This window comes from Schistosoma haematobium, chromosome 1, assembly GCF_000699445.3.
Source record: "Schistosoma haematobium chromosome 1, whole genome shotgun sequence".
In the NCBI taxonomy this organism is placed as follows: domain Eukaryota; kingdom Metazoa; phylum Platyhelminthes; class Trematoda; order Strigeidida; family Schistosomatidae; genus Schistosoma; species Schistosoma haematobium.
In genome coordinates this window covers 60,663,458-60,688,373 of record NC_067196.1, presented here as the reverse complement: position 1 = coordinate 60,688,373, position 24,916 = coordinate 60,663,458, and the positions used below count along the sequence as shown (strand labels likewise).

The following is a 24,916-nucleotide window of genomic DNA, read 5'->3' as shown; positions in this document are numbered from 1 at the left end:
AAGCTTAATATCATCATTACTATTTGATATTGAGTTATTTAATAGTGAAGTTGTTATATTCTATCAAATGGAACTATCAATATTTACTTGTCATTTTTATTGTTTGACTAAAGTACATGTTGTCTTAGTCAACTGTTTAAACAATCGTAATACACCATAATAAAATTTCAATGCTAACGTCGTAACATAATTATTCATATCATTTCTTTTTTTTTCTTTTTCTTTTTTTCTTTTCTTTTCTTTATATAATTACTGTATTCAGGTTTATTTACATTTAGTTTTTTTTCTTTTTTGTTCACCTAATTGGTTGGTGTGTAACTTTCATCTATCTCTTTAATCACCATAATTTAGATGAGTTGAAACTTGTTATGAATTTAGTGAAATACTTTTCACTAAATTCACTGTACATTATCATTACATTAATATTATAATGAAAAATGTATTACATTTTAATAAAATGTTTTTTGTTGTAATTTTCAATATTAGTCTTATCTTACTTACTTACTTACGCCTGTTACTCCTCGTGAAGGAGCATAGGCCGCTCACCAGCATTCTCCATCCAACCCTGTCCTGGGCAATCCTTTCTAGCTCCGTCCGGTTGTAATTCATCGTTTTCATATCTGCTTCTATTATCCGACGCAATGTGTTCTTTGGCCTTCCTCTTTTTCGCTTCCCTTCAGGATTCCATGTTAGGGCTTGCTTCGTGATGCAGTTTGACGATTTGCGTAATGTATGTCCTATCCATTTCCATCGTCTTTTCCTAATTTCTTCAGCTGGAAGTTGGTTTGTTCTCTCCCACAGAAGGCTATTGCTGATGTTATCCGGCCAATGGATGTTGAGTATCTTGCGTAGACAGCTATTTATAAATACTTGTACTTTCTTGATTGTGGTTGTTGTAGTTCTCCAAGTTTCAGCTCCATACAGTAGAACTGCCTTGACGTTCGTATTGAAGATTCTTACTTTGATATTGGTTGAAAGTTGTTTTGAGTTCCATATGTTCTTCAATTGTAGGAATGCGGCACTTGCTTTGCCGATCCTCGCCTTTACGTCTGCATCGGATCCTCCTTGTTCATCGATGATGCTTCCCAGGTATGTGAAGGACTCTACATCTTCTAGAGTTTCGCCATCAAGTGTGATTGGATTGCTGTTTTCCGCTTTGAATTTGAGGACCTTAGTTTTCCCTTTGTGTATGCTGAGGCCTACTGATGCAGAGACTGCTGCTACACTGGCTGTCTTCATCTGCATCTGTTCGTGTGTACGTGATAGGAGGGCTAGGTCATCTGCGAAGTCCAAATCGTCTAATTGGTTCTGAGCTGTCCATTGTATTCCGTGTTTTCCTTCAGATGTCGAGGTCTTCATAATCCAGTCGACCACCAGAAGAAAGAGGAAGGGAGAGAGTAAACAGCCTTGTCTGACCCCGATCCTTACTTGGAATGCATCTGTCAGTTGTCCTCCATGCACTACTTTGCACTGTAGTCCGTCGTATGAGTTCCGGATAATATTGACAATCTTCTCAGGAACTCTGTAGTGTCGAAGAAGTTTCCATAATGTCTTCCTATCTACACTGTCGAATGCCTTTTCATAATCAATGAAGTTGATGTATAGTGATGAGTTCCACTCAACTGATTGTTCGACGATGATCCGTAGTGTTGCAATTTGGTCTGTGCACGACCGATCCTTACGGAATCCAGCTTGTTGATCTCGAAGTTGGGCGTCTACTGCATCCTTCATCCGGTTCAGCATCAATCTGTTGAAGACTTTCCCTGGTATTGACAGTAGTGTTATGCCTCTGTAGTTTTCACATTTGCTCAGATCTCCTTTCTTTGGAATCTTGACGAGGTGTCCTTCTTTCCAGTCCATCGGCACTTGTTCCTCCTCCCAAATCTTTTTGAATAGAAGATAAAGCATGCTTGTGGTTACTTCGACGTCTGATTTCAGTGCTTCAGCTGGTATGTTGTCGGGTCCTGCTGCTTTCCCGGTCTTGATTTGTCTGACGGCCATTCTAATTTCTTCCGTAGTTGGTGGATTGACATCTATAGGAAGATCTATGTGTGCTGCTTCGATGTTCGGTGGATTCATTGGAGCCGGTCTATTCAGGAGCTCTTCGAAGTATTCTACCCATCTGTTACGCTGTTGTTGAATTTCGGTGATTTTCCTGCCTTCTTTGTCTTTGACCGGCCTCTCTGGTTTACTGTATTTCCCTGATAGTTTCTTCGTTGTATCGTAAAGCTGTTTCATATTTCCTTCTCTAGCAGCTTTTTCTGCCGTCGTTGCTAGTTCTTCCACGTATTTCTTCCTGTCGGCTCTAATGCTCCTCTTCACTTGTTTGTTTGCTTCTATGTATTCAGCTTGTGCTTGGACTTTCTCTGCTCGTGTTCGGCTGTTGTTAATTGCTGCCTTCTTGTTCTTCCTTTCTTTGATCTTGTCCAGTGTTTCTGTAGAGATCCATCCCTTATGATGGTATTTCTTTAGACCGAGAACCTCTTGACACGTTGAAGTTAATGCTTCCTTGATGACTTTCCAGTTGTCCTCCATAGTAGTTTCTTCTTCTTTCAGTAGATCTTGTAAGGCTTGGAACCTGTTGTTGAGAGCTATCTTGAATTCATTGAGTTTGACAGTATCTCGAAGGAAGGCTGTATTGAACCTTTGTATTGCTGTTTGTCCACTTGTCCAGTTCTTTTTTAGCTTCAGTTTCAAATTGGCTACAACTAGGTGGTGATCTGAAGCTACGTCAGCACCTCTCCTGGTCCTCACATCTTCCATTGTCCTTCGGAATTTTTTGTTGATGCAAATATGATCTATTTGGTTCTCTGTAGTGTGGTCCGGTGAGATCCATGTAGCCTTGTGTATACGTTTGTGTGGAAATATTGTGCCTCCTATGACCAATTTGTTGAATGCACACAAATTTGCAAATCTTTCTCCATTTTCGTTTCTTTCTCCCAGTCCATGTCGTCCCATAATATCTTCATATCCAGTGTTGTCTATTCCGACTTTGGCATTTAGATCTCCCATCAGAATAGTTAGGTCCTTTCTTGGGCACTTCTCTATGATTGACTGCAGCCGCTCGTAGAATTGATCTTTAATGTCGTCGTTGCTATCATTGGTGGGTGCATAACATTGGATAATATTCATTAAGATCCCCTCCTTCTTTGTTTTGAATGATGCTTTGATGATTCTGGATCCGTGAGATTCCCATCCTACAAGTGCATTTCGTGCTACTTTGGACAGCATAAGAGCGACTCCCTGAGTATGTGGAGCATTGTCCTCTTCGTGACCGGAGTATAGCAGCATCTCTCCCGTAGCTAGCCTTTTCTGTCCAGTTTGGGTCCAGTGGGTTTCGCTGATTCCCAGTACTGCTAAGTTGTATCTCCTCATTTCCATTGATATTTGACTGGTCTTCCCTGTTTCCCACATTGTTCTAACGTTCCATGTACCTATAAAAATTTTTGCTCTGGTTGTTAGAAGGGGCATCGGCCTCGTGGCTTCCGAAGGAATTCGGCTTTCACCATGAAGCGTCATAATTCTTCTAAATGAAGACCTTCTAACTCCCAGGGCAGAGTTAAAATGGTTTGGATTATTTTTTCTGGTAAAGGTTTTTTAGCGAGTTAGTTTTCTACGGGATGGGGACGCTAACCCCATGCCCAACCCTCCTCCTTTACCCGGGCTTGGGACCGGCAGCAACCCTATAAAAGCTACAGGCGGAGTTATTAGTGTTATCACTTTTGTATATTATTTTTCGGTTTCGATAATGGCTGAGGAGTTCCATACTAGGATGAAACGGTCGTCCAGTGCTTCCAAGTTTTCTTTCCCTGGTGATCTAGCTTCAATTGACTCATGATTTCAATTATTGACATTACTAAAATCTCCACAAAACCCTTTTGGTTTTGATAATTGTTTGTTTCTCCCCTAATCATTTATGGAGTTAGTCGGATATAGAAAATATTAAACCTTTGAAATATGTGTATTGATTCAAGTTATCTTATCACATTAACATAGCGACACAAAATTGTAAGGATAAATTCCAGAATAGAAGAAATAATAGTAGTTTTAGTGGAAATAGAAAATATTAGGCATAGACAATATAACTTGAGAAGAATTTGTTGAATAATTCTGAAACTTGAAATCTAAAGAGAAACAAAGAATGAATGCATCTGCACTACTGTCATCAGTTATGGGCCTTATCACTCATAGTCTTCAATTGGCGATTACGATAATCGCGTGGACCCCAACCAGGTGCTTTGAACCTGCCAACATGACTAAGTCTAGTAGTTATTGTCTTGATGAACTGGTGCCACGTTTTGGTTTGATCATATCCAACTCTCCACTAACCTATTTCATACCAGCAAACATCTCGCGTTGAGGTAGGCGGTGGTCGGGCTCAACCAATATATATATATATCCTAACCACCTTACTTATTGAGAATTCACGATCTCATCGATAGATTTGGCCTCTTTACCTAGTACCCTGAGTCTAATCTTAGCATAGCCCACCTGATGGTCTAAACTTACAAAAGCAGTGGTTCAAAGGCACCATTGATGTATAATTATTGATATCTAACTGAGCTGATATTTTATTGCAGTGGAAGATTGAGAGGGAGATGTCTAAAGGGTTTCATTGTTTTGACAAATAGTAAATAGTTGTGCTTGTCGGTAAGTATTTGATTTTCCTTATATTTTAAAAGGCTTTTCTACCATAAAAAGACTACTTTTGAAATGTTTACATGATGGCATAATGAAACTCTTAATCACCAGGTTAAAACTGAAATAAATGATTTTATCTTTTCTCAAAGCAAAAGCTGTTTGAATTACAATTATGGTTCTGTTTACTCACAATCAATAACTGCTAAATGGATGGATTTTTTGTTAACTAGATTCAAATAGTTGATGAAATTGACCATGTATCTTCTAATTTAATAGAAATATGTTTGTTAGTTGTTAGGGCACTAAAGTATATCATTCTTCACTTGAATATCTAGCAATTAATTCATAAGTTCTTCAAGTCTACTTTGTTTATTTGGATCTTAAAGAGATATTTGATCTTTAAAGGTATATTCTTTTACTGAACGGAAATTACTTATTTTGTCTTGCCCTCGACTTAGTTAAAATTATTTAATCATACTTCCTTAATATGTTCAAATTATTTAGTTACCCCTAAGTCTGAATACTTTTTGAATACACATATAGGATGCTAAAAATCAATGATTAAGTGCACTTTACCTTAACAACCATAGTATTAATATACAAATATCGTGCTTTACCTTTGCTCTGAGAAACTGTAGTAGAATAATTAAATTGTATTTCAGTTGAATGTATGAAACTGTACAAGGTTGAAATACAACAGACAATCAAAGTTCTTGCTTTTTTTCAAAGATTAAATTATATAACGTTTTATTGAGTAAAATATTTCTAGAAACAGTTGGCTTAAATCTTTGAAAAATATCTACAGAACTAATATACTCAATTTACTGCAGTTTCTAGTAATGCAAATGTAGACAAATCTACGGTAGGAAAGTAATGAGTAATTCAATAATTAATTTATACAACCAAATAACTTTTTATTTAGTTTAACAGAAACTTTCAAATTTGAACAGCTATTTATTTTCAGGTTAATTTTGATTAGGAACTGTGACATGAATAGAAAAGTCGCGAAAAGCCACGGAGACACCAAATAACTATATCATTCTGACTTAGGTCTCCTCCCCAGCGATACCCATCCACGACCCTTTCATGGATCGAAAAGAGTACCTTCGGGTTTCATTGTACAGTCATGATAACATTAGACTTTTAAGTTAGAATTCATTGGTTTACTGTTCCAGTTTCCTTCAGTTAGTAAATAGTGTTAGATAACCGTCATCCAATCCCATAATCGATGACAATCTTACGAAACCTCAACTGATGAACTGTTTAATGGTTAGTTCATAAATCAAAATGCTTATTTCTGATATTACTTTTCAGAGAGTAAACTTTCCATCGGTTAAGTTAAGAAACGTTTGTGATTAGGAAATCAACCTATTATTTGTTACTATGAGGCGAACTAAAGGTTCTCACTCTTCATTAACAGTTATAGGTTAATCAAGCTATGTTGCAATTTGAATTTAACTTCCAAACTCTGTTCTAAAAATTGTATTAGCTAACCTCTTGAAGCTTCATTTCGTAAATATTTTTTTTAGAAAATCATATCACAGATCTAAGGCAGTTGGACCAAATGGCTTGAACTTTTTCACCATCATATTCTAATTAACTTTAATCAGATGGTATTTATAATCGTTTCCAAAGGTTTCTTAATACTATTCTGTATATATATATGGTCTCGTATTATTCGACAACTACACTATATTGATTGAAATAACTTGAAATATCTTCAGGGATAGACTACTCTTGGTAAAGTGCAATGATTAAGCACTGCTCTCTTTAGTAGTCAATTATTCTGCTGAATTGTATAAAGGGAAATACGGAAGCTTTACACTTATAAAAAGCCTAAAGGACATTGCATATCATAAGGAATTTTGCTGGGTAAATAGAAGAGCTAATTCAAAATTTCACGACGAATATTTAGGATCGATTCGTTCTTAGCAAATCTCAAGAATAGGAATATTAATTTACTGAAGTATATTCTTTTACTTTGACAATATTCTGTCGTCTAGTAACTCAACACAATATACATTTCTTCTTTTTTTTATACCAATAAATTTTCAGTAAATCAAAGCATTTCGTTTCAAATCAGTTCTACCTATTCGATTTGAAGTACAAACAACTTAACAATATGATAGATTACAGTAGAAAATAACTGTCATTTAATCAATGTTGTCATGTATTATGTATTCTGTAGAATTATTAACAGTTTATATACTGTGTGATGATATGTGATAGTTAGACCTGGGAATGTGATAAATGTTATTTGTTACTTTATTTAGCAGTGTTCTTTTCATTCATGATATCGCAACCAAAATTGTTGGTCAATTTTAGTGCTTTAACTAATGACAATAATTATTGTGTATTGTATTATTCTTTAATGAATAAATATTAAAATGTGGAAAATCTACCAAAGTAAGATGTATTAAACAAGATCAGCTTGAAGTGTAATTTAATATCTCTTCAGTGTATAATACGTTTCTCTAACCACAGTCAAAGAGGGACTTTCACCGTCGTTTATATCAAGGTGAAAAGCTAAATTATTAGTAAATACGTAGCTCATTAGAATTAGAAGTATCTAAGTCCATAATTAACGTCGCTTATAGCTCTTCTAGAGTTGTTGCCGCTCCCAAGCCCGAATGAAGGGGGAGGATTGGGCATGGGGTCGGCAACCCCATCCCGTTGAAAAAAATCTTGCTGAAAAACGCCAACCAGATTAAACGAATTAAATCATTTAAACTCTGCATTGGGAATTGACGGAAGAATTATGACGCATCATGATGAAAGCTGAGATCGAGATCGATGCCCCTTCTAACAACCAGAGCAACAATTTTTATAGGTACAGGGAACGTCTGGACAACGTGGGAGACCGGGAAGACAAGTCAAATAGCAACAGAAATGAGGAGATACAAATTGGCAGTACTGGGAATCAGCGAAACCCATTGAACCCAAGCTGAACAGCAAAGGCTAGATACGGGAGAGATGTTGCTGTACTCCGGTCACGAAGAGGAAGATATTCCACACACTCAGGGAGTTGCTCTAATGTTGTCCGAAGAAGCACAAAATGTACTTGTAGGATGGGAATCTCACTGATCCAGGATCATCAGAGCATCATTCAAAACAAAGAAGGAGGGAATCACAGTGAATTTTGTCCAGTGCTATGCACCCACCAACGATAGCAAAGACGATAATAAAGATCAGTTTAATGAGAAGCTGCAGTCGATCGTAGGGAAGTGCTTGAAAAACGACCTGACCATCCTGAAGGGAAACTTAAACGCCAAAGTCTCGGGATGGACAACACCTGATATGACGATATCATGGGACGACATGAACTGGGAGAGTGAAACAAAAGTGGTAAGAGATTTGAAAACCTATGTGCATCCAACCAATTGGTTATAGGCGGCACAAATGCATACACAAAGTTACATGGGTCTCACCGAATCACACCACAAAGAACCAGATAGATCATACTTGTATCAATAAAAAATTCAGAAGGACAATGGAAGATGTGAGAACCAGGAGGGAGAGGAGCTAACATGGCTTCAAATCACCATCTACTTGGTTGTTGTCAAGATGAAACTGAAACCAAAAAGCACTGGCCAACTGGACAAACAGCAATATAAAGGTTCAATTACGACCTTCCACATACTGATATACGCAATTAATTCAAGATAGCTCACAACAACACGTTCCAAGCCTTACAAGGTCTCAAAGAAAAAGAAACCACTATGTAGGACAACTAGAAAGGGATCAAAGAAGCAATAACTTAAGTGTCAGGTGGTTCTGGGTCGCAACAAGCATCATCGTAAGGAATGGATCTCTATGGAAACCCTGAAGATCCAAGGAAGGAAGAACAAGAAGACAACAATTAACAACAGCCGAACAAAAACAAAGAAAATGTAGGCACGAGCTTGAATACATAGAAGCAAACAAGCAAGTGAAGGAGAGCATTGACAAGTTAAGTTCAGTATTCCTACAGTTGAACATGTGGAACTCAAAACAACTGTCTGCGAGTCATTATCAAAGTCAGAATCTTCAATACGAACGTCAAGACAGTCGTACTGTACGGAGCTGAAACGTGGAGAACTACAACCAACATCAAAATGGTACAAGTACTTATAAACAATTGTCTACGTTAAGATACTGAATGTCCGTTAACCGGATTCCATCAGCAACAATCTACTGCAGGAGAGAACAAACCGGTTTCGAGGTGAAGATGAAATTAGGAAAAGGTGTCGGGGGTGGATAGGACATACATTGCGGAAATCACCAAACTGCATCACGTACCAAGTACTATCTTGGAATCCTGAAGGGAAACGAAAAAGAGGAGGGCCAAAGAACACTGCGTCGATAATTGGAAGCAAACATGAAAAGGATGAATAGAAACTGGAAAGGATTTCCCAGGACAGGGTTGGATGCCGAGTGCTGGTGGTCGGTCTATGAGAAAGTAACAGATGTAAGTAAGTCCATAATTAGGAATATTAGGTGATATGTCTCAGTTCCAGTCACAGTGGCCTAGATTTACCGATTTTCTTTATTTTCTCCGACTTCTAAATCTTCAATATTATTCCATACACTTTTTTTCATTATTTAGTTCTTTTCAACGTATTTTCTGTACGCTTAGTCTTTTAGATGATCGAGAATTCTACCATTGTTTTAACTTGTTTATTATTCATCTTGTTAATTCGATCTCGACGTCCTGTCCTGATATAATGTTAGTCGATGCAGATCTGTGTCACGTCTGACATTGACTATGATCAAGTCAACTGACCTCCCTTTAAACATCAATATCGAACAAAAATTACTTATCAATAATTTTATCCTATGAATAAATTATTTACCCATGTATAAATACAACCGTTAAGTTATTATGATTAGAAGTTACTTTTTATCCACTCGATAATAAGGGTAATGATCGAATGTTCCTTGACTAATCAATTATTATAGACAGAATATTAATCTAATCTATTGTCGATGTACATTTGTTTTACACGTTAGCAGTTGCATAATGAGGTTGTATGAGTAAAAGAGGAAAATGTTCTTGTCGGTCACTTAGTGAATAATTACTAATGATGAACTAATCGATCTATTAATATTGGCGTCATCAGAAAGCAGTTATTAATTTTAATGCAGGGGATTTGTGGAGATTGTGGAATTTTCACAGTTTGAATCACGAAGTTTTCTTGTTTAGATTACCATTGAAAACCCGTGGGCACTGGACAGTCTTTTCGTCCTAGTAAAGGACTCTTCAACAAGGGGCCTCCAAGATCCCCACTGGAGATGGATTCCAGAACATTCGGTATCGTGCGCAAACGTTTAACCTCTAGACCACTGAGCTTGGCATCTAATTGTGCTAGTGTCTAAATTCAACCATTTGACGATATTTCGCAATCCTCTACTATTACCTGAAGTGGATCAAAGTTTCACACGCAATTCTGATTGAACTCTACTGGTCATGGTATATCCAGTGCATCCAAGTTTTCTATCGTGGTGGTCCAGCCAAGACCAGTTCATGGTTTAAATGAACATCTTATCAATATTCAACTTTTAATCTTATATCATATCCAATGTCTGTTCAAAAACTTTAAAAAATAATGGCGGTAGTGTCAAAGATTGGTTGATTGTATTGTATTAAGAAATAACGTTTAGCGTAAAACATACAGCCAAACGAATGAAGGACGAGTAGGCTTCTCCAAGGTTATGACGCAACTATCAAGATAGTGTTAGGAATTAGGATGAGAGTTTTCACGAATTGATATCAACAATAATTCCAACATCTTATAATTCAGATCTTAACCCTAATTCTTAGAACAATAAGTCATTCAACGATCTTTTCGGCCTGCCTATTGATAGAGAAGAGTTAAGATCTCAAGATTGTTTAACTGCATACTTTACGTTTTCCAAAATACCTATTAATGATCGTTTCTTTCTAGAATTTATCATAAACGAAAAGAAAGGAAATAACACTGCAAGACGAACTGTTTTATATCAGTCTCGTCCATTTAATATCATCCATACCAATACGTGACATCAGTTCATGAAGTTACTGCGTTTTGAACTGAAACGTGTTGCTAATAAGTGCATATTACGTGTTAAAGATCCAAATGATTATCTCAACTAAATAGTTGGAGATGATGGGGGTTACTATAGGTTACATGGTTCAGAATCAGTCATAATAACTCAGATGCATTCACGTTTTGTCTTTCCTGGTATCATGAATTTAAAATTATCTCATGCTCCTTTTTATCCCGTAAATTCTTATGAAATTGTCTAATTTCTTCCTGTTACCCCATATACTGTTACTACTTCATCTCTCTATGGTAATATACTGTGACAAGTTGAATCGATACCAGATTCGACATTACTTATTATGAGTGACTGAATGGTTCAGTTTCATTTTCTATTCCAGCAGTAAAAATATACACCTTATGTAGTGATGTAATGCAATTCAAAGCATTAAAAATTATTACACATGAAAATAAAGCAATTTGTTTATAACTGGGAATTCATTTCATTGTACTAATCAGATTATTCTTACTTAGTTCAACAAGTATCATTTATATATAAGATATATCAATATTCTTATAGGTATTTCTGATGATATATAACAGTTCATATACAATTGAATAATGCAGAATGTACGTATATTTTAAGCCTTTGGCTTTAGCTAATTTGTTTTCTGTTTGGTAAATTGTATTTCATTTTATCAACATTTCTCAATTGTTTTATTTCTTAATTTGTTTTAGATCTATAACACTTTCAGTATTCATTTCTCAGATCTTGGTCAAGTTCAATTCTGAGCATTCTAAACAATATTTTTTTTAAAATGCGAAGTGGGAGTTTATCAAACTACTGAGAAGAAAGAATGAAGCAACTACATATTAACCGTATAATCAATGTTGATCTTAATAACAGTATTAAATGTGTTGGTTTTCCTTATCTGATCATAATCAGTGGTTGTTATTCACAGGTTAGTTTGTATCTATTTTTATTATTGTAAATATCTAAATTTGAATAACAAACTGTTAGAAAGGATATTTTAAAGTCTAAAATAGACTACATTTAAAGATAGAATGAAATGAAGTATATGGTCGTTCCCAAGTCGTTTGCTAGAACTGAAGACTTATACAGATTATTATGTTGTTGTACATATTTCTACACACGGTTAATCAACTTTTTATCGATGACCTAGATTGTGGTATTTTCTACTCCACGATTACGTTATTAAACTTCTCTTCTAATGAGGTTTTAATCAACTGATGTCGATTACTTTTGCCTGAAAAGATAATTTCACTGTCATCGACGGTTTACACGGTTCATATATATTAATTCACCATACAATTTATGTGTTGTGATACTTCGTCGAGGTCTATCGTATCGGTTTTAATGTACAATGGTAATACATGCTACTCACCAGCATTTACTTACTTTATTTTAGTTCATTAGATTGACTGTACATCACATTTCCAGTATGATACTTTTATTTGAACGTGTGAATATACTGCGAGCTGGATGAAATCCAATCAGACTGGCCCTGTTATCTGATGGTCCTTGTTTTTCCACGAAATAACCGAAATTCTTTTGTCCTTATTACACAGGAATAAATCAACATGATATTTTCATGAATTCACCTTCTTTAAAAACATCTGATATTTTATTATAAAACGAGGAAACTAGTCGATTTAAGAAGTAATCGTTGTCATTAGATCTAAGAAAAATAAGCATAAATACCGAAATGTAGTTTAAGCTGCGCTCTTCAGTTTGAAGGTGGCATTCTATTCTGTGCCATGGAGCTAGAGATAGATGTCTTGTCACATTTTTTTAATGAAAATATTACAGGAAATTTACGTGAGCTTACAGAAGGCTGTTTACTCGGACATTCAGGATCAAGGAGGATTTAGCTAAGAAGACCATTGCATCCAAAAATTCACAATATCAATTAATAGCATTTAAGCGTGTCAATTAATAGTTTTCTTGTCGTCTAGTAAAAATCTGTTTACGAATTTAAACACTGGAATCTTGTTGTTAACTCTTTATGGTCCTCAGTTTCACCTTAAACTATTTTTTCCACTATTATTAAGTAAGGAAATTCTCCTTTTTGATTACAAATATTTCCTCAATCATTTGTATTTACACCGTAAAAAATCCCTTGACTCATATTTTTCCTAATGAATGGTAAAACACTTGAATACAGCTATTGAAATGATACTATCCATTCTCAGCTAGATTAAATACTCGCTATTTAGTTTGTAGAAGAATTGTTTATCATTTCTTAAACTACGTTTAGCACAATGTCAATCGATGTCAGCTAGACCATTGGTTGCCTATCAAAGGGAAGAAAATAACGTTTTCATTCTGATTTCAGGTATACTGCTCATACATGAGTTAATTCTATTTCAATCATAGATGAGATGGCGGCCTGTTTTAATATTTGGGCTACCGGTTCCTTCCATCTAGATATTTCAACAAGATATCCGGTTTTGTTCGTTGTAATACATTATTATATACATTAATCTCATAACCCATTCAGACGCGTTTATCTAAGGTTTATGAGCTTTCGCTGTACAAGTTACGAAAAAGTAGAATCACAGACATCGTGGTGGCTGGCAATATGCATCGAAACATTATTCAGATGTCGAGTCCTGAACTGTTAACATCAAACCGGCGACCACTCAATATTTTTCGTCAGGATCGATCAAGAAATAAAAAAGTAAACGTGTTGAAATACATTGTTCTGAGAATTCTACATTGTACGAAAAATATAATATTGAATAAAGCCAATAATAATAATAATAATAATAATAATAATAATAATAATAATAATAATAATAATTACAATAAATTCTTTTGATGTTTCGTGATTTCTTGAAAGAACCATTATTGTTTATATATTTAAGCTATTCACTACAATCTATTTGTTAATTACATATTAGAACGGTCTTTGTGGATATTATAGTAATTTTAATAGTTGAGATCACGAGTCAATTGAAGCTAGACCATCATAGAGAACCTGGAAGCACTGGACGGCCGTTTCGTCCTATTGTGGGGCTCCTCAGCGGTGCGCGTCCACGATCCTGCCCCTCGCGAGGTTCGAACTCAGGACGTATCAGTCACGAGCCCTTAACCACTAGACCGCTGAGCCGGCCGACATCCAACGGTGTCAATGTCTAACTTCAACCAGTCCACGAAATTGAGCGACACATCCACCATTGTCATCAGTCAGTTACTATCTCACAACAGACCCGGTTGAACTCCACTAGTCACTGCTTCTCACTAGAACTCCAAAAAATACCTCTTGAATCTAGTCACTAGTGAGCATGTGTTAATATATGTTATTATATATTACATGTATAACATCAGTACTATTGGCTCACTTGAATTGTTTGATAATTCAAATTTAAGAATTAACACTATACTGGATCTGTTCATGGACCTGTTCAACATAGTTATTAACTTTTCATTTATGTTAATTGTCAATTAATAAACTACATAAGCTGTTTTTTGTATTTGTTAAAAGACAAACACCCTATTGATATAAGTGTAAAGTAACATCGTTATTTGTTTGAAGATTACTTCAAATATATTTTCATCAAGGCATAACATTTTGGTTTGGTTTAATAGAATCTATTTTAAGAATAAAACAGTGTTAATACATAAATTTTATTGCAGTGAACCTATTTATCAATCCGATTGTAGCGAAGAGAACATGGGTGGGGACAATCGAATGTATTTGACACAAAATTACAGGACTTGTTAATAAAATCTAACAATCAAATAGTAAATACGTGATTTGCAAAATGTTCATCAGTTGTCTCATAATGACTCAGACTTCATTGTTCTTGCATTTTCATACAAATTGCATTCTGTTTCCATTCTTTATTGTTCGATTCGCTTGTCTCTCTGCTGCCAGACATTCTGTTCACGACTAACATCATCTACTACTTATGTCAATATAAGTAGCACACACACCACACTATCAATTCAGGCTTCAGTATCATTACTGTACTTTTCTTTCTACACATTTTGATAAGCAAAAAAAGAATGACCTTGAAAGTGTACTCTCAGTTTACATGTCTGGTTAGTTTATCAAATAAGTAAGTGAGAAAATTCAACTTTATTCTTTCATTTTTATTTTGTTTGCATACATGTACTTATTGTAATATACATGCATAAATTTGTTTTATCTAAATATTCTACCATATTGTTATTCGAAGACGACTAGCCAATTAATTCTCAAGGTTATCTGATAAATCTAATTTGTGGACAATTCGCGACGCTAATGTGTCATGCACAAACTCTTTCCATTTACACTAACTCACGTGTGCAAATCTACAAATTGTGTATATAATTCGTAATAAAGGTGTTTTCTTCACTTAGTTACATGAATAACAAACGTTTTAATTTTATTTAATTGTAGATTGATCACTATTTTCAGTTTGGGAAAAAGAAAAGGTTATCTATAGTAGGTGTATGTATGTGTATGGTAACATTATTTCAGTTCTGTTCAATATGTATTTATTTTGAATGGTAAAAGATGATCGATGTAGAACTTCATTTCTCGGGTAGGTAGATCTACCACTGAGTTGTGTATTCACTTTATGACAATAAACGGCACCGCTTTCATTTCGTATCAAGAAATTTTATAGGAGGTGGGTCTATAAGATATCTAGAAGTATTGTCAGCTACATCTAACATAAACTGCTTGTGTAGAAAAGTAGTTAACTGGCAATGTTTTATTATAACACGATAATGGTTTTCTTAATTTATGACTTTTAATCAACTCACCATAAGTAAACGATAAATAATGCTTTCTTGTAATACTAAATTAAGATTTCAACAATCCTTTACTTGATAGGTTCGGTTATCTAATAGCTTATGACATTAAAAAACAACTCTTAGACTTCAAATATTCCACAACATCTAACCAATAATATAACATCATCTACTGTATTTCAGTCAAGGTGATCAGTATGAAGTTTTATGAAATATCAGTTTTTAATTCCTTAAAAATAACCTTGGTCATTTTTACAAAAAAAGGGTTTCACTTCCTGAAAATGATGAGACCACATAAATTAGTGTTCACTTTAGCTGAAGATCTGTATTTCAAGAAGAAACCATACACACTGAACTAACAGATATTTTGTACAAGTGTTACTTTTTTAGATATTTACGATATATTCAAGATATTTCTGTAACACTGTAAACTGATATCCTAAACATGGGATCTACTAGTTCTACCTTTGGTATTAGCTTATGTATGTGAAATATATTCACATGAGCATAGCTTTTATTTCGTTAATAAGATAACTGAAACCCAGTTTGAATATATTGTTGAAGGGGTGTTATGAAGATTATTGGTAACTTATAGGTCATATTCGTCTCAGATTGATATCAGTTAAGGTACCATTTTAAACCAGAGATCATCGAACAGCTTTTTAGTCTCGTTTATGGAACTCCTTTATAGTGCCTAATCACGAACCCACCAGGGATCGAACCTAGGACTTAAATAACTGGGAGGGGACGCCTAACAACTAGGATCGAGGTCTGGTGGTGTAAATTTAACTTCAACCACGTTTTGATATGGCTCAACGATCATGTAATTGTATTGGTGACTACTGTTTCACTTTCAACATGTTTAAACTCGACTAGGAGTCCTATACTAGAGCGAAACAGTTATCCAATACTTCCTGGTTTTAAATGATACCTTAACTGACGTCAATCTATGACGAATACAACTTAAAAGCTTCTTAGATAAAAGACCGGAATATCTTAAAATACGTATCTTTAATTGATCATCAATAAATTTGTTTGCATTACTACAGTTCATTATTATTGTCTTGCAAACATGCATATTTAGTCTTCACTATTTTTTGTACTCTTTCTAAAAACGGTTGCTTTAGTTTTGCACTTTTGAGCAAGTTTTCCTTTTTTTCAGTGAGAAAAATGTATACCTTATTGACTAAATTACCCATACCTACTGTCTATGTTATCCTGTTTTGACCTTCACTAAATGATTTGTTAGACAACTGGTTAGTACATTTACATATTGTTTACCAGATGTCTGTCAATCTATTTGTTCGCCTACGTCATCAATTTTGATAGTACTGTATGAGTTGATTCAAACATATCACTAGGTTAATACATAAGAAATTATAAGAGAGAAGGTTTATTCAAAACCACTTTTATCTTGAATAGATAACAAGCTTTAAACTAACTAACCTGGATATTTTCTTGAGCGGTACAACTTTCAAGTATTGGTTTATGTGTCTGTGTGTTGTATATGTGTGCTTAATTCAAATAACCTTGTTAATTAAATTTTGCGGTATCTAGCTTTATTCATTGTTGTGACGACGTAAATGACTCATCGACCAAATCATAATTATTTTTCCAGTTTATCAGTACTTTAAAACTCATGTGAACTATAGAACATTCCAATGACAATTCGGTGTTTACAAATTCAGTTTTGTTAGAAAATGGAATAAATTAACTGGAATGTTGTTCAAATTTCATATCATCACATGTATTTAATTGGTTTCAGAATAACGGATAACTGGTTTAGAACAAGTTATTATTATTATTATTATTATTATTATTATTATTATTATTATTAATAGTTATTTCAGTTGAGCAGTAGTAACGTGGTGTCTATAGTGAACAAAATTTCAAAATGACCTTGTTATAAAACATGATACTAAATCTCCACGTTATTAACCGTTGTTTAGGTAAATAAAAGTACATTATACTGACGACGTAGCGTGACTTTTTAACCAATCAGGAGACGCTGCCTTATTATCACGAAAAAAAAGAATAAAATTAACGATAAAACGTAATGATGAAGTAACAGCTTTGATCTGAATAATTAACTTCCACATGTCAAATTATCCTGTGTAGTATAAGAGAAAGGTCAAGTTTGTATATTAAGAGTTGGTCTAGTGTTGAGTTAATGTTATCACCCCATAAAGTTTTTGACATCATTTATAATTCAAAAAAGGTTAAGGTTAGGCATTAAGAGTTAAGCAGGAGTTTTGAGTTAGGCATACAAATTGGGGTTAGGGTTTTCATATCGAACTGACATAATCTTTAATAAGATGCTTTGCCACTCTTCTCTTTTAAAACTTAAGAAACTTGGGGCTAAGATTCAGAATAAGAGCTGTAAAAGGAGAATATTATCTAGCGTCACTAAGAACTCTTGACTACTCATCGAATCACGTCAAACACTTTAACAAACAATCTGTCTTAAGAGCAGATACTTTCAGTAATTTAGTTTAAGCATCATCTTAGACTCACATTTTGGTTACATAACGAATGTATTTATTGATTCAGAGCATTCTGGGAATCAGTGATTGCCAGTTTTCACTTACCACTGGATTTTATGTTTCGCTTAAAATATATCAAGCGTTATCTCAATTCTGATGGGTTAACTCAAGGCCGTCAGTATATCACACTTTGCAAGAGACTTTACTAAACATTCTGTGTCCATGCGTGGATTTGGGGGGAATTAGTCCCTGTGACACATCTTATCAGTTTAACAATCAATAAATATTTTGTGAAAGTTTGAAACAAGATCATAACAATAAATTATTCTTTAACAATCTCTTAACCACCTCCCAATATGCAATCCTAGTTTCTATGGTAGTGTGTTGATATAAGGCTAGCTGTCAGATCATGATATGAAATAACTTCATGAAGTCATTAATTTTTCACCTGACCTATGTTGGTATGTTTGGAATTACTATTTGGGGCTTACCTCTTATACTTATGCTTTATAATTTGGGACGATATCTGAAATGACTAAAATTTCATTTTGGTTGCTCAATAGCATCCTTTTTTCTTATTGTCTACTAAATTTCAAGTTAAATATTGACTCTTTGCTTTTTATTTTTCCAACTCATTTGTTCCATTCTGATTATGTTTTTTTTTACATTGACATTCACATTTTTTTAAATATTACTTTCCATTCTATGGTTCACATATTGTGGATCTGATTTCACTGACGTTAAGTGTGGCAACTAGTGACAATGTATATTTATACCAGATTCCACAATAACAACAAAATGACAATGAAATTTGTCTTTCATTGAAAACATGAAAAGAGGAATTTGTGAAATATTCAATATTCTCTGTAACTCTGTACTCTTTAATTAATCCAAAATAGATTCATAACAGAAATTAGTCATAACCAATGCAGTTCAATTAAACCATTTTAATTATTTAGTAAAAACAATCAAATAATCAATATCAGAAAAGCGTTTTTGGGGATATTATAGTAATTTCAATAGTTGAGTTCATGAGTCAATTGAAGCTAGACCACCATGGAAAATCTGTAGGCATTGTAACGTTGTTTCATCTAACAGTGGAACAAGGTTTTTTAATCTAATCTTAGATTGATAAATTTAACTCCTAAGATATAGAATTCAGTAATTGCCTTCGTTGGAATATTCGATCATTAAATTGTTCTTCATTTTAATCTCATTAATCAATAGTTCAATAAACGATAGTGTTTCAATCATTTTTCACTTGTATACATTAAAACAGTTTCTTGTCATTCAGAAGTTTGTTTTCAAATTTTGTTTTATCCCTCTTTTTAAAGATTATTGTATCAAATTTTATTTTTCGAACACTATAATCTTGAAGTCCTACATCAGAACATTTTAAATGTAGGATTTAATGGCTTAAATTGTTAGCCCCATAGTCAGCGCATTCATACTTTTTTACTCCTGTTACTCCCAATGGAGCATAGGCCGCTGACCAGCATTCTCTAGCGCATTCATAATGTTTAATAAATCAATAGATTTTTATTTGTTATTATAATTAGCTTTATTCAGTATTATATTTTTTGGTACAATATAGAATTGCCAGCATAAAGTATTTCAGCGAGTTTCCGATTCTTATTTCTTGATCGATATTAAAGATAAATATTGAGTGATCGCCAGTTGGATATTAGCATTTCAGAAGTCAACATCTGAACAATATTCATCCTTTTCAATACACATTGGCAGCCATCATAATGTCTCCGATTGTAAATTTTTGTAACTTGTACCACGAAAGGTCGTAAACTTTTCACAAACGCACCTGAATAGGTTATGCAATTAGTTAACATAATGATCTGTTAAAACAAACAAGGAAACATATAACTTGTTGAAATATCTAGATGGCAAGAACAGGTACCTCAGATATCTAAGCAGGTCGCCCGGGTTATCTTTTCCATCAAAACTACTTTTGTTTATTTATGTTCATAAAGATCTCTCAATATCATTCGGATCGAACAAATAAGATTTGAACTTAATATATTATTCGCCTTATTGCCTAGAATAGGAATTTTTTGAAGAACAGTTAAAATAATCTTACAAGAACATTTGATTAGTTCATGAAAGTGACGATTTCGTAATTGAATTCCATTCAACAATCGTTATACGTATGTTTACAAAACACTGATGACATAGATTGAAACAAGTCAAGATAGTTTAGACGGTGAGACTATAATTTATGGACGAACTTTGAGCGACGCTAAACTGACCTTGAGAGTGCCCATCTAACAATTAGGATTAAATGAGGGTTATAAACCTGTGACGAATCAAAATTATGATCTACAGTTGATGATTATGGTTACATTTAGGGTTTTCATCACGAACTGACATCAGCTATAATACCAAAACTCTATTTAGCCAAATGGGTGAGTGAATTTCGCGCCTAAATCCGAGACCTGTTATCTTATACTTGATTGGTTCATCCATAAATTATAGTCTCTCCGTCTAGACATATCGATCGTTCTTTCACTATCTTTACTTCTCATCTTTTTATTCCCATTTTCAGTATTCATGTTTCAATTTATTTATAGTTGTCTATCATTCATCAAAATTAAATATGTTGATTCACATTTTCATTAACTCATTTCTATTTACTACTGAGTAACAATTTAGCACCATACCTCATTCTGGATATTCTTAGATAGTATTGAATTAATTCATATTTAAATGCATGATTTACTAATGTATATGTCTTTATCCTTTACTAAATAAACTTAGCAACTCAGTAAATGGATGAAAATGTGTATTTGGTACTCTATAACTCAATGGTTATGAATAATCTAGCTGTAGGATCTTTTATATTGTTTATTATGTAAATTACCTAAAATTAAAATTGTATACAATTGACTATCTAATTAAGAAATAAATTAATACGATAATACTACACATTAGAAAATCTATAATTATCTCATATTATTGAATGGTCCTCGTTAAGTAATGAAACAATTATTTGATTACCCCTTAGTACATGGTGATTTAATATTAGTCAATTTTTGTACTGAAAATTATCTCCTCAAATAGTAACTATTGTGAAATAATAATAATAATAATAATAATAATAATAATAATAATAATAATGTTTCATAGTTTAAAATGATTGGCAATTATTTTCATAAAAAACTTGAAACTGTTGCCTGTAAATATTCATTTTGATTTGTGCATTGATTATGATAGATATGAAATCATAAGTTGGTTTAACCAACAAACAACAAAATACAACATTGTTAACTCCATATTTGACAAGCTCATTAGTTTAATTAATCTATGAACAACTGTTTTAGTTAATAAATTATTAATTTAATAAAATTTCTATTTCCTTCTAATAAAAAAATATAAGTAGTATACATGTGGTATAAAGTGAATACATGAATCATAAAACAATTCTTTCAAACGATCTCTATTCACTACTAATAAGTAGTATTGTGTTCTGTGCTACTTATGTGCAGATATAAGTAGTACATGGTAGCAATCGAATGTGTAATGTCTGCCAACAGAAGACTGAATTGAAAAGAATAAAAAGGAAAACAGAGAGCAATGATAATAAAAACAGAATTGAAAGAATCATAAAGTACTTAAAGGTCATCTGAAGGAAGATGTGTAAATAATGTATTCAACATATGGTTTTGATATTTTAAGAACATACGGTGTAATTCTGTATAAAACAATAATTTATCTATCCCCACCAAGTCTTCATACACTACAATATTTTTCAAAAATTAAAGAATTAGGACAACTATCTTCAATCGTTTTTAATTGTGAGTTTCTACAATTATAAATTTATGAATATTACTTTAAATGATTCAATCTAAGGTGTAAATAAGATGATGAACCGAAGAAATTCCAGCGAAAGTTTGGGTAACTGTTTCATTCCAGTTTGATAAGATGCTTCCAAAAAATGAGTAATTGAAAATATAAGAGATATTTACATAAAATCATTTTGTTTGGTAATAATCCTCTTCTCACTAGTGACTGGGAGTAATCGGCAGAAAACCTTTGAGCTAGGTTTCATGATAGATGGTCGTCGTCAGCAGGGGAAATAGTTAAGGAAACTTATTCTTTTTGTAGGATTTGAACTCGCTTAACTAAGTTTCATAGTATAAGAAACCACCATTGAACTTTTCGGCAACAACTAACATGTTGAACTGGGATACTAATATTGATTAAGCCATTGAGTTGTAACCAATCCCATGTTTATCAGGTCCTTAATATCAATCAAATTCTATCAACAAACTTATAATATGGCCACGGTTATGGGTGACTTGATATGGTATTCACTGTATTTTGACGTTAAGCTATTGAAGCTGGCCGTCAGATAACCTTGAACCTAGGTGTTGTCTGTTTTGCTGAAAACTCTACTAAGAAATCATAATCAGTTTATTCAAAGAAGTGACGAGTTAAAATATTACTCGTTCGTCCCATTTAGTGGAAATACTATCATATTAAAATTGATTTGAAATCAAGGATGTGGATGATTGGATTCTGACTGCCGGTTGTCGTCTGGGTGTTATTTGTTCACTGAAAAAAAATTTTAGGTCTTGGGTTCAATCTACTGATTTGAAGCATAATTATTAATTGCACATTTGGGAGCGGGTGGGAACAAGTCAAGTTTTTTTCATGAATTTATGTTGTTCGTTATATTTTTTTCTCCAGTTATGTTTATCACCATTAAAAATTACATATATTCATAGGAAAACGTATCCTGCATTTTTCATGGTTAAAATCATGGCCCGACATTTGCTAGACGTTGGGAACTAGCAACCGTTGAACATTTTTATCATTCCGGTATGGTACTCCTTTACAGTGTGTGCACATAAGACTCCCCCAGGACCGGTTGCATAACCATCAAGTCTTGAGGTGAACTACCAATTTTCATACGACTGAGCTGATATCAAATAATTACATGAATAAGATTAGTCTATGATGAATAAAACTACAAAATTTAACAATCTCCACAAATTCCTTTTATACTACTAGTACCCTAATTTCGTTTCTTGTTCACAAGATGGTTGCTTACTTTATAGATTACGCTTCAACATGAATGACAAATTCTCAGTTTACTTTATGGTTAAATAACACACAAATTACAGTCTTTTACAATATCTATGTCGAGTGGTTTTACGGAAAGTAAACTCAAATAAGTTGAAGAACCAATAAAAACTAGAGAAACAATAAACAACTATCTCACTCTAATTTTAAGTGATTGACTCTATGACCTCGAAACTTTAAATTTCCCATATGTAAGAGTACAATGTTTTTAAACAATAACTGAGTATCATAATCCAACTATTCATATCCATAATCTCAAATCAGTTTGTGATCGGAACACCATTACAATTCAATGTTATAGATAAATAATTTTTATTCATGAACAAATTGATTGAATCTATTTTTTGCATAGATATTATCATTAGCCAACCAATCCATGAATTACAGAACTTTCAAATGGAAAAATACATATTGATAAAGGATATTAGTAACTAAGTAAAATATATTCTTACAAGTTGTTGTATAAATTAAAGATCATTTATATCATTATAATCTTATATGTTTACATGTGATTGTACTATTTCATTGTCATAATGGGTGTTTTTGTATCCTCATGGTAAATTTCATTATGATGCACAATTATGATATCATAATGATCACATCAATTATATTCTTTACTTATTATCTATCATTTTATTATTCAATAAATAACTACCTTATCATTGTTTCATTGTTTACTATATTCTAATCAACTGATGATATTATTGACTAATTTACTGAAAATCACCTCTAAATTGTTTTTTATTATTGAAATGATGAAATTGTGTATTTATGATTATTATTTATTCTACAATAATCACCATCCCTCAATCCATCCATCCTCTGTTCATTTTAGAAGAAAAACAACAACTATAGAAAATTGTTTACCTTACTTCATCACATGATTTATTTTATATAATAAATAGTATATAATTATTCACCGCCGATAGTATCTTAGATATGCTTGTGAAATAGAAAGTAAACTCTTCTTAACATGCATATATGTATATACTGTCACAATTCAATTAGTCATGATCATTCCATAATCGCCTGAGTCATAATGGAAAATTGCTTATACATTTTCGGATAATCTCTTTCTAGTTGATGTGTAAATTGTTGATTTTTTCTGAATATTTTCTGTATTATTATTATTATTATTATTATTATTATTATTATTATTACTACTACTACTATTGGAAGTAGTATAATTTGCTTCTTCGTGTATATACATATGTATATACATGTGCATTCTGTCAGTTGAATCACTCATTTTACTTAAAATGAAAAATAAAGAAGTAGGAAAATAAAGAAATAGAATTGTTAATAACCCATAAGTAAGACATCATTTGACTAATTCATTAATGAAAATAAATCACCGGTTAAATATGAAATTCACTTGAATTATTGTGATTATTAGTATCTAGGCCAAAAATGTATAAAATGGTGATCATACAATTGGGTTGATTAACATGAAGTGATAGAAAATGGGGATAAACAAATGAACATATGTGATGAATTCATTGTATTTTACGCTTAATTTAATAGGCTATAATACATAATCTGTGAATTTTGTTTATCATGTTATTTCCAATAATACTCTTATGTGTGTGTGGGGGGGATTGTGAAAATGACCCTGATTTTAACTATTAACATTAATTATCAGTTTAGAGGTTTGGAAGATTGTTAAGTTTTTGATTGAGATCATGCACAGATTGATGTTAGACCACCATTGAAAATCTTGAAGCACTAGACGGCCATTTCGTCCTATTGTGGGACTCCTCAGCAGTGCGCATCCATGATCGCGCCCACGGGATTTGAACCCAGGGCCTTCAGTCACGCGCGCAAACGCTTAACCTACTAGACCACTGAGCTGGTATCTGATGGTGTTAGTGTCTAACATCAACCAATCCACGAAGTTGCGCGACCATCTTCCATTGTACTGAAGTGAACAC

At 33.3% G+C, this 24,916-nt stretch overlaps 1 protein-coding gene across 1 annotated transcript; it reads left to right on the top strand.

Moving 5' to 3' along the window:
- The first annotated feature begins 3,183 nt into the window (after positions 1 to 3,183).
- On the top strand, positions 3,184 to 23,415 carry MS3_00001767 (uncharacterized protein). Its single transcript, XM_051209251.1, has 4 exons — positions 3,184 to 11,602; positions 13,039 to 13,121; positions 13,163 to 14,726; positions 22,628 to 23,415. Exons 1-3 carry the CDS (start codon positions 11,554 to 11,556, stop codon positions 13,481 to 13,483), a joined length of 453 nt encoding a protein of 150 aa, XP_051074694.1. The 5' UTR covers positions 3,184 to 11,553; the 3' UTR covers positions 13,484 to 14,726; positions 22,628 to 23,415.
- The last annotated feature ends 1,501 nt before the right edge of the window (positions 23,416 to 24,916 follow it).